At 45.7% G+C, this 10,401-nt stretch overlaps 1 protein-coding gene across 7 annotated transcripts in view; it reads left to right on the top strand.

The window, feature by feature from the left end:
- Nucleotides 1-10,401, top strand: part of MFSD9 (major facilitator superfamily domain containing 9) — an 18,568-nt gene that overhangs the window by 4,806 nt on the left and 3,361 nt on the right. For 4 of the 7 annotated variants that reach the window (XM_006100692.3, XM_014466150.2, XM_023764271.1 and 1 more), the window contains exons 2-5: nt 203-290; nt 1,181-1,224; nt 6,167-6,296; nt 8,667-8,876. In XM_006100692.3, coding sequence (XP_006100754.1) covers nt 203-290; nt 1,181-1,224; nt 6,167-6,296; nt 8,667-8,876 — 472 coding nt within the window. Of the gene's footprint in view, nt 1-202; nt 291-1,180; nt 3,070-6,166; nt 6,297-8,666; nt 8,877-10,401 lie in introns of all 7 variants that reach the window. The other 3 variants (XM_023764274.1, XM_023764275.1, XM_023764273.1) reach the window with 3 other exon arrangements.

Genomic DNA, 10,401 nt, shown 5'->3' with positions numbered 1-10,401 from the left:
TTACGGGAGCTCTGCTACAGCATATCGTATTCGGATCCTGATACTTGGCCTGATGAGATAGCATATATGATGCACTTACTGTTTCTTATTTGCTCAGTTTTAGATGGCGTTTTATTTGGAAAATCAGTGTGTAGTCAGGATCACCACTTTAAACACACCTAGACTGTTTCTCATTAGAGTTAACCAGTGCTTTGTTGTTCAGGATCTGTTTGGTGTCAGCATGGTAGTGCCTTTATTGAGCCTTCACGTCAAGTCTCTTGGAGCAAGTCCCACCGTTGCTGGAATAGCAGGTGAGTGAAGGTACTGCACATTTTCAGAGCGCAGCATTTTACATCCCTGGACTGAGCACCTGAAAGCAGATCAGTCTCATAGCTAAATGCTGCCCAGAATTAAATTGAAAATGCTATGAAGTGAATTTCAGATGTTTCACTCATCTTGTCCGAGGCATTGCCACCTGTGCGCCGGTCTCCAGCCAGGAGTCACTGATGCTCCAGAGAGGCAGGAGCTAGCAGGGCTTCTGACTGTGCTAATGAAAAATTAAGACTTCTAGTCCTTGATCATTCACAAGCTCAATAAGCAGGTGTTTGGGGGCAGTTTTGAACATAATATTCAGTAAGCGCTGGCCCATGCCAGCATTGTATTTCCCTCAGAAAGGGTATCTGGAATTATACTGGACCAGCTGGCAGCACAAGGGTTTTATGAAGAGCAAACACAAGGGTTTTATTTACGAGACATGTTATGTGATATAATGGAGGTCAAAGCACTCTATAAACTTTGTAAGTTCTTCATAAAATGAAGGCATCCTGAGAAAACAGTGTGTGTACATGTGCTGATGTTAACATTGAAGACGTGGTAGACTACCAGGATTCGGTTCTGCTCCCCTGGGCTCTGCATCGTCTCCGGGGAACCTCACACGGAGGAAGGACTGTCTCAAGGTCCTAAGGGAACTTGCCTTTAGTCTCTCTTCTGCTTACTTTTCATTTTATTTTGAAGACCTTTTATTAATAATTACATTACTTACACTCTTCCAATTGAAAAAAAAAATGTGGGGTAATTTCTTTTTTTAAAATGATCTTTTTTTTCCTAATGTTTTTCTGTTAATTTCCGTGCAGCCGTTATCCCATTGTCCAGTTCTGTGAGGGTCTGGCTGATTTTGCTCTTGGTGTTGATGTTTTTGCAGGCTCCTCCTACGGCATCTTGCAGCTCTTTTCTAGCACACTGGTGGTAAGTTACCTTCCGTCTGGCAATGTGTCTTGCAAGCAGGCTCTGCCCTCTGAGTGTACGCAGTGCGGCAGCTGCGAAGTCGGGGCTGGAGGCTTCCAGAAGTGGACGTGCAGATGATTGGGAGATCCCTGCGTTAGATCAGAAGGTCCCTCAGGCACCTCTCTTCCTCATTGGACAGCCGTGAAGACCTAGGCGTACCAGAGTCGATGGCTTCTGGAAGGAACACATTGAGTCAGAACGAGAGCCCACTTTTACACTGTACCATGTCCTTCCCATGATTCCCTGCTGACTTTTGACTGGGAAAGAGAATGGTTATTACCAATTTTAGCATTTGTTTCAATTAATTGACAGTAATCAAATCCAGTCATGCTTCTAGGATTCTGTTTGAAGTTTTGTGTCTTGGACTATGCGGTTTATTAATTCTACTGAAGGGTACAGACAGCCATTCGGAGGGTTGAAGTCTGTCTACAGTGTGGGGTGGAAAGAGCCAGAGCTGCGCATGTCACGCCCACTGCCCACTCGTTGTTTGAATTTTGGAATTCTTAGCTGAGCTTCCCCTTCTCCTTTCTGAGCTGCCCTGGCCTTAGCCTCGGTGTCCAGTGGTCCAGGAAGGCCAGGCAAAACTGCCAGGCTAGTCCACGGACGGGCCAGCCGTGACCTTGGTTAGTGAACACGGAGTATGGAACCATGCTTCCCAAGAGCGGCTTACACGTAAAATGTGTTTTAAAAAAAGAAAAGAAATTTGGTCCGATTTTGTAATGAATTCTTTGGTAAGTAAATAGCTACTCCCTGATTTATCTGGTTTTCAAGTCTTTCATAGATTAAATTTGTATAACAATAACAATTTTATTCTCATTTAACCTTTACAATGACCCAGCAAAGTGTTCATCTCCCTTTATCATACAGGAGGAAATGAAGACTCACAAACGTGAGATAATTTGAGAAGGTGACCTCATCTTGTCCCCAGACTTTAAGCCTGGGCTCTTTTCTCCCTAAAAGTCTCAGCCTTAAAGATCCAAAACAGTAAATAGATAACCAGCCTCGGGTCGCACAGGGGACGTGGGCTTGCTTGTGGGCAGCACTGGTCCCCGTGAAGGAACTTGCATGTGCTTAGTGAGCAGCTTTTCTTTTACCTGGAAACTCACTGCCCAGACACTTGCTAGTGTGTATGTTATGTTAGAGCCGGGGTGGGGGGGGGGGGGGGGGAAGTGAGCGGAGCGGTAAGCAGCCAGTGCCTCCTGCTGGCGCTGATGGTCTGAGTGAAGGCGGGCTTGTCGGAGGCCTGGCAGTGGGAGCAGTTGGTGACTGAAACTTGATCACAGCCATGGCCCAACCCTCTTTCTCAAGTAAGCCTTTGCTTTATCCTATTTGCGCTTGCAAAGCACATTTCATAAACCTTCTAGCCGTAATGTCTGTGCAGAAACTCCTTAGAAATCATTCACGTGAAATGCCAAATAAACATTTTCTTGTCAACCAGTGCTTTTATAAATCTTTAATAAGTTTTTTAGAAACATTTTAATTTGAAAAAGAAGTCCTTATGAAGAAAATTATGTGTCAGATTTGACTAATAATTTTAATATATCTATTTTAATAAAGATGACTAGCGTCTATTAAGTACTTACTACGTGTCAGACCCTGTGCTGAGCACTTGACTGCATTCAGCCCTCATCCTAACTGCTCTCAGCCACGTCGAGGAGGCCCTGCGTCTTTGACGACGGATTTTACATAAAGCACCGAGCCAGTGTGGAGGGGAAAGACCTCCAAGGCAGACACTACTACTGTTCCTAATTTACAGATGGAGCCAGGCTCGCCATGTGCTGCCATGTGGAATGTGTCTGGCATGTGGTAAGAGTTCAGGGTTGCATCCAGACAGCCTCGCGCAGGGCCCTGGTGTTCCCGCCAGATCACAGCACTGCCCTGCGAGCGCAGGAGGAAAGTGTGGACAATTTCTAAATTCATTGAAATGAGAACTAGGGAAAAAGTTGACAGTATTTAGAATATTTACCCTTGAATTTTTTTTTTCATTATAAATTATAACCACGTATGGCCTCTTTTTGTAAAAAGATCTTTTGTGTGTTTTTTCAGAAAAATATAAACACATAAATATAAATATAAAAGTGGAGGAAGGGCAGGAACAGAGGTGGTTGCTGCTGGCAAGACAGAGAGGCAGGCTCCGGTGTGGGTGTCGCGACTACTTGGAGAGGGTGGGGGAGTCGTTGAGCAGCCTGAGGGGTAAGGAAGCAGGAGGCTATAGACCACCTTCCAGCCAGCGCCAGGCCACGTGGCCGGAGCCCTGCCCTTGGCCTTTCTCCGACAGAGCTCTGCTGCTCTGAGAGTGTTCAGTGATTTTCATTCTGACACTTCTTTCAAACAAAGCCTCACCAGAACCTGGGTACATAAGCCGGCTCAGCGTGGCAGCGCTGTAGCCGGGCTGGGCTCCTCCGTCAGGCGTGTGACTCTCTGCACGGAACTTCCAACGTGTAAAGAGGAAAGCGTGCAGCTGACCGCCAGGCTGTCAAGCGTCTGAGGGGCTGCAGGAGACCAGCGTGCATCGTCTTGCCCAGCTTTCCTTCCTAGCAGCTAGCAGCGGCTCAGCCTCCTGCGTGGTGGGCAGTCCTCAGCAGGAGAGAGGAAAGGAGGAAGAGGAGACTGCCAGTACCCTCCCCCACCTCTAAAGAACTTTCTCAGAAGCCTCGCCAATGGCTTCTGGTTGCATCTCTGAAGGCCAGGCCTCCAGCTACAGGGAGGTGTATTTTGGTTTAGCTGTTGCTGTGAGACTGAACACAGGGAAGTGAAGGATGAGCTGGGAAGGCGGCCCTTTGCTCCTGAGGCATCTGTGACCCTCTCGCACCACCCCCCAGGCTCCACATCAAACTAAAAAGCCTCTGCACAGCAAAAGAAACAACCGTGATGGAAAAGGCCACTCGGATGGAAACAAATATTTGCAAACCATATATCTGATAATGATTAATATTCAAAATATATACAGACCTTATACAACTGAATAGCAGAAAAAGAAATAATCCAATGAAGAAGTTGGCAAAGGATCTGAATAAATGGTAAAGGTGTTCAACATCACTAATCATTAGGGAAATGCAAATCAAAACTGCAAGGAGACATCACTGCACACCTGTTAGGATGGGTGTCACCTAAAACACAAGGCAGGTGATGGTGAGGATGTGGAGGAAAGGAACCCCGCGGCACTGTTGGTGGGGATGCAGATTGATGCAGCCACCATGGGAAACGGTATGGAGGTTGCTCAAGAAATTAAAAATAGAACACGTATATGACCCAGCAATTCTATTGTATATCCGAAGGAAATGCAGTCACTGTGGAGGAGATCCCTTCACCCCCATGTTCACTGCAGCTATATTTACAACAGCCAAGACAGGGAACCAACTTTTGTCTATCAAGAGATGAATGGGTGAAGAAAATGTGGTCTGTGTGCACACAGTGGGTGCTATTGGTCATGGAAAGGAGGGCATCTTGCCATCTGTGACCACGTGATGGGCCTCAGGGCTTTCTGCTAAGTGAGGACGACCGAGGAAGACAACTGCTGTATGACCTCACTTACATGTTGAATCTAAAAGCAAAGTCATTTTTGAATGAGATTTTTAACAAAGATCAGATTTGTGATAAGCAAAGGCAGGCGTGAGCAAATTGAGTGAAGGTGTTCAAAAAGTACAAACTTCAGTTATAAGTAAGTACTAGGGATGTACTGTGCAGCATGGTGACTAGTTAACATTGCTGAATGATGTATTTGAAAGTTGTTATGAGGAAATTCTAAAAGTTCTCATCACAAGGAAAAAACATTTTTTCATTTTTATTTATACCTATTTAAGATAATGGGTGTTAATTAAATTTATTATGGGAATCATTTTGCAGTATATCTAAGTCATATGGGTTGACAAAATTAATAAGCCCCTGCCTGTGTTGCTAAATGGTTAAAGCGTCGCCTGCATACCAAAGGGTTGCAGGTTCGATTCTTAGTCAAGGATACATGCCTGGGTTCCAGGTTTGCTCCCCACCCTTAGGGCATGTGTGGGAAGCAACCAGTCGATGTGTCTCTTACATCGATGTTTCTCTGTTTCCCCCCATCCCCCTTTGCAATCCCTCCCTTCCACTCTCTCTGAAAAGCAATGGGAAAAATACCCTCAGGTGAAGATTAACAGACCAAAAAAAATTAGTGATAAAATCTATGGTTGTCATGATGGTAGAAAATAGACACTCTTAAGCAAAAAAAAAAGGGGGGGGGCAAATTTTTAATGGCATAATGTTTGAGATTTATTGTTAAATGGAAAAGCAAGTTACAAAATACAGTATGCTATATTTTGTTAGAAATATCATTTGTAGATTTGGGGATTGTGAAGCATTTTTATATTTTTGTTTTTTAGTGTTTCCTAAATTTCTAAACTGAATATTGTTACTGAGGAGTTGAGATGTGTAAAGCGATAACGAAGATAAAAATGAGCCTTGGCTGGTGTGTCTGGTGGTTAGAGCATCCCCACTGAAGGGTCATGGGTTCAAATCCTGATGAAGGGCATGACCTGGGTTGCAGGTTCAAACCCCTGGGGTGTGCATGACGCAACCAATCAGCAGGTTGCAGGTTTGGTCCCCATTTAGGGCTCGTATGGGAGGCAGATGATTGATGTTTCCCTCCCTCCCTCCCTCCCTCCCTCCGTCTCTAAAAATCAATGAAACATCCTTGGGTGAGGATTTAGAAAGAAAAAAGAGAGAGAGAGAGAGAAAGCTATGTTGTATTTTCCACTCAACTTGTGGAAGACCAAAGGAAATACTCTGACAAGTGGCATAATAGAATTGAGCAGTTAAGGATCTTAGCCCAAATTCCCTGCTGGTTCCCACTGGCTTGCATTTGGGGGGCATTTCCAAGGTGGTGATTTTATGGTGAATCAAGGACGGTCTGTGCTTCTTGCTTCCTCAGGGCTGCTGGAGTGATGTGATTGGAAGACGGCTTTCCTTGCTGGTGTGCATTCTCTGCAGTGCCCTGGGTTATCTTATTCTTGGAGCCTCTACCAACATGTTCCTGTTTGTCCTCGCTAGAGTCTCTGTGGGTGAGTGCTTGCCCGTCTGTGTTTTCCTTCAAAATAAGTCACTTGTATGCATATGCATAGAGAAAACCTGTCCCTGCTGGTCAGTGCCTCTGACTAGAGCTTACGTGTAGAGGGCATAATGGCGATACAAATTAGAGCTGTCACACCACCATCAGTCAGGCTCTGCTGACTTGTCCAGAGCTTCAGACCTCGTGTGTGATGGAGCCGGAGCCAGCGCCCCGTGTCTGTCACAGTGACAGCTCTGCTGCTGCGGCGGTGCCTCGCTCCTTCCTGTTCATCTCTCTCAAGCAGGATAATCTGTTAAATGTCTCCAACCAGCACTGACTGCTATTCTGTCCCTCAGCGAGCTTATAGTTTTGAAGTTGGGCTTCCTGATTTCAAATGGATACTGACCACTATAGCTTTCCTGCCGCCTTCTGTAAAGCTGGCCGTTCCTTTGTGGGGGAATGCTCAGTGGTTAGTTTTGTCTCCAGACTGCTCCTGAATGTTTCTTCCATTTTTGAAATAGCTTTTGTTTTGTCCATCCATTAAAATATTTTTCCATTCTTTGAAATACTACCTGTGAGTGCTAGGTGTTGAGATGGGTAGGTCGTTACTCTTAATTCCCTCTTTGCCCTTCTTGGTGACTAGAGCCCTGGACTTTCTGTTTCTTTCTCACCTTACTCATGAGAGCACTGACAGATTCTGCTACCCTGATGGACAAGTCTTCTGTGTTCACCCTCCAAAATCCATGCTGAGTTGTTGTTTACTTAAGAAAATGGTTTATGAATGCCTCTGCTCTAAATGTGATCAATCATTCCAGTAAGCTCCACCATCACACATAAAATCCAAATGACAGCTGTTTCATGTGCACCTGGTGTCCACATTATTTTATGTTCTTAGTTTGGTTGCAGTGTGTCCTTGTACAATATAATACACTCCACCATTCACTGGTAAGGCTGTTTAGAATTCAAAAGAAACAGATGAGAGATAAATAGTGTAACTGGAACCAAGATTTGATCACCTGCCGCCAAGAAAGCCAAATTTGTGAGACATGTGCTGGTGAAAAAGGAAAGTGGTTGTTTCAACTGCTAGACACCTGAGAAGACGGGGAACTCTTGTCACAAAGCCCATTAGGTTTTTATAAGGAGGGAGAGGGAAAGCAGAACAAAGAAATCAAGGGGAAGGGGTTGAAAAGTTCTCTGTGTGAGGCCAGCACAGGCCATGCCGATAAGGACCTTGAAACTGGTCACGTGATGGTCTGTGTGCTTCATCCTGGTCTTCGTCATCCTGGGTCTGAGTCATCTGGTTCTATGGTTGAAGGTCAGCAAATGGCCCAGAACTGGGATGACTGGAGATCGGGGTCTGCATCTTCTGAAGTTAGTTCCTAGGATTCTTACACAAACATGCTGTTCATCTACAAGCTACATCTTAGAGTCAGCATTCACAGAGACAGTCACAAGAATGGTGGGGCTGGTTACAATACTACCACTCTTACATACCAACAGTATTTGTTACAAAATGAGTAGACATTTATGTGGAGGATGATAATGTTAATGTAAACCAACCTGGTTTGAGTAGTGACATGCAACTGCTTCCTTCAGGGAGCTCACTGGAAACCAGTGCCCCATCCCGGTTAGGAGCAACCAGCCAGACCTGCCAGCAGCATTTATTAGTAGGACCCACGATGCCTTAATCAAAATAGTGGGCAACCAAGGTCACCAGAATTCACCAGCCAGAATTCACCAGTCTGTTTATGAGTGTGTTTGTTCAATGTGTGGGTGCCTACAAGTCAAATACATCAGTAGAAGTAAAGTCATATCGCAGCTTTCAATTTGTACAGTTTCACAAGCCTCTTGCTGGTAGAAAATCAGTGGTATCATCATATCTTTATGTTTTTACTCACTCCTTGTCATTCTGCTGTTTCTTTCCATAGCACTTAACTTACAGAGATATGGAAGCTCTGTGAGGACAGGATATTTGTCTTTTTCCTGCCTTTCTGTTCTTTCTGTTCCTTGCATTACCCTCAGGGTAAGGTTCATCCTGGACGTACAGTAGGCATGCAGAAAATGTTTATTCCGAGTTTATGAATAATGACGGATAACTTTCTGTATAGAAGCCACCATGAATTGTACTTGGATAGCGAGAGGACCGGAGACACTGGGATGTCCTGATGGGAGGTGGGGGAAGCTGAGGATTCAGGAGCTTGGTTGCCAGGGACAGGGTGGCCAACCAGGGTGGTGGGCTGAACCAGGAGTCCGTCACGGCGGCAGGGAACATGTGGCCTTAGAGGTTCAAAGGAAATGGATAAGAACTCCATCAGGGATAGAGGTGAAGTCCCTGCTTTTAATGTGGAAAATGTTACAGAATATGTTACTTGTCTCCTTGCAGGTATTTTTAAACATACACTCTCCATTTCAAGGGCTATGCTTTCTGATCTGGTTCCAGAGAAGGAGCGGCCATTAGTCATTGGACAATTAAATACAGCGTCTAGTGTGGGCTTCATCTTGGGCCCCGTGGTCGGTGGCTATCTTAGTGAACTAGACGGTGGATTTTGTCTAACATGCTTCATCTGTTTTTCTGTCTTCATTCTCAATGCTGGTAAGTTGCCATCGAATCATGAAAAGCCTGGTTTATTCATTCATACTGACTGATCTACCTACTTTTATCTCCTTAGAATAATTTGTTTTTCTTAGAGTATGTAGGTTCATTATTCAGAAATGAAAGGTGTGCCACCCCCTGTGCAGACCTCCCGTGGGCTCCATCCTGCTAAGGCCCTGCTCGTCCCCCAGCCTCACAGTGTTGCCCTCCCCTGTTTTCCTCCAGGGGCTTCCCACACTGGCTTCCTGGTCGACCTCACACAAACCAGGCTTATTCCCACAGGACGGCATTGCCATGAGCCCTCTCTTCCACCTGCAGAGTTCTTTGCACGTTTCTTCACTGGCTCTTTCTTGTTATCACTCAAGTTTAAAATGTCTGCTTCCTCAGAGAAGCTCTCTTTGATCACTTTGTCTAAGGTAACTGTATTTGTTTATAGCTCTTCTGAAGTCTTATTACTAATGTGTTTTCTCCCCTCCCCCAACACACACAATTAGAAAGTCAGCTCCACAAGAGCTTGTATTTGCTCAGTGCCAGAGAGGACAGGCACATGCAGCCGGTGCTCAGTGATATTGGATGAATAGGAGAAGGCCCGCTGGACGGGAGCCCCGTGGGTGCCCGGCCAGGTGCTTAAAGCCGAGAGGAGGAACCTCTCTGCCCAGAGACTAGTGCATGGCCAACCCTGAGATAAACAGCTTTATTAACAAGAGGAGTCATGCTGTTCAGTTGTCCTAAATCTAATTATATTCTACTTTACTTGATATTCATTTTGAAGACTTCAGGCTGAGTGATGAATTCCATGCTGGGTTGGGATGTCAGCCTCAAGAACAAAGTTCATGAGCTTACTAATCTCAGTGCTCATGGGAATACTGCATGGTTTTCTGCCAGAAGTGTAACCTGTAACCTCAGCCAGGAGGAGAGGTCTGATGGATCAGTGTGAGTCTAGATGAAATGGCTTTAAGCACGAGACTGGTTGGTATGAATAGGTACCTTCCAATGTAAAGGAAGGTACCTACATGCGATCACTTGAAGTCAGAAGTGAGTGTATAAGCAAGGAGCATGAGTATGGCGTTCTGTTTTGGAGTTTTCAGTGATAGTGCTATTTAACGTTTTCCCTGACCTAAGCCTGAAAGTGGCCCTGAGTCAGTGAGCATGCATTCAGCTGCCAGTTTCCCAACTCCAGTCGCTTAAAGTAACAGGGATTTATTTTTCCCAATAAAGACCTGTGGGGTCACAGGCTGCAGCCGATGCAGAGACATGCAGGGGAGGAGGGAGAGTGAGGGGTTGGCACAGACAGTGCCCACAGATACATGCAGGGGAGGAGGAGAGAGTGAGGGGTGGGCACAGACAGTGCCCACAGATACATGCAGGGGAGGAGGGAGAGTGAGGGGTGGGCACAGACAGTGCCCACAGATACATGCAGGGGAGGAGGGAGAGGGGACACAGTGTCCACAGAGACATGCAGGGGAGGAGGGAGAGTGGGGGATGGTCACAGTGCCCACAGAGACATGCAGGGAGGAGGGAGAGG

Source organism: Myotis lucifugus, unplaced genomic scaffold (assembly GCF_000147115.1).
Source record: "Myotis lucifugus unplaced genomic scaffold, Myoluc2.0 scaffold_325, whole genome shotgun sequence".
NCBI classification, from domain to species: Eukaryota; Metazoa; Chordata; class Mammalia; order Chiroptera; family Vespertilionidae; genus Myotis; species Myotis lucifugus.
This window is presented reverse-complemented; position numbering and strand designations above follow the sequence as displayed.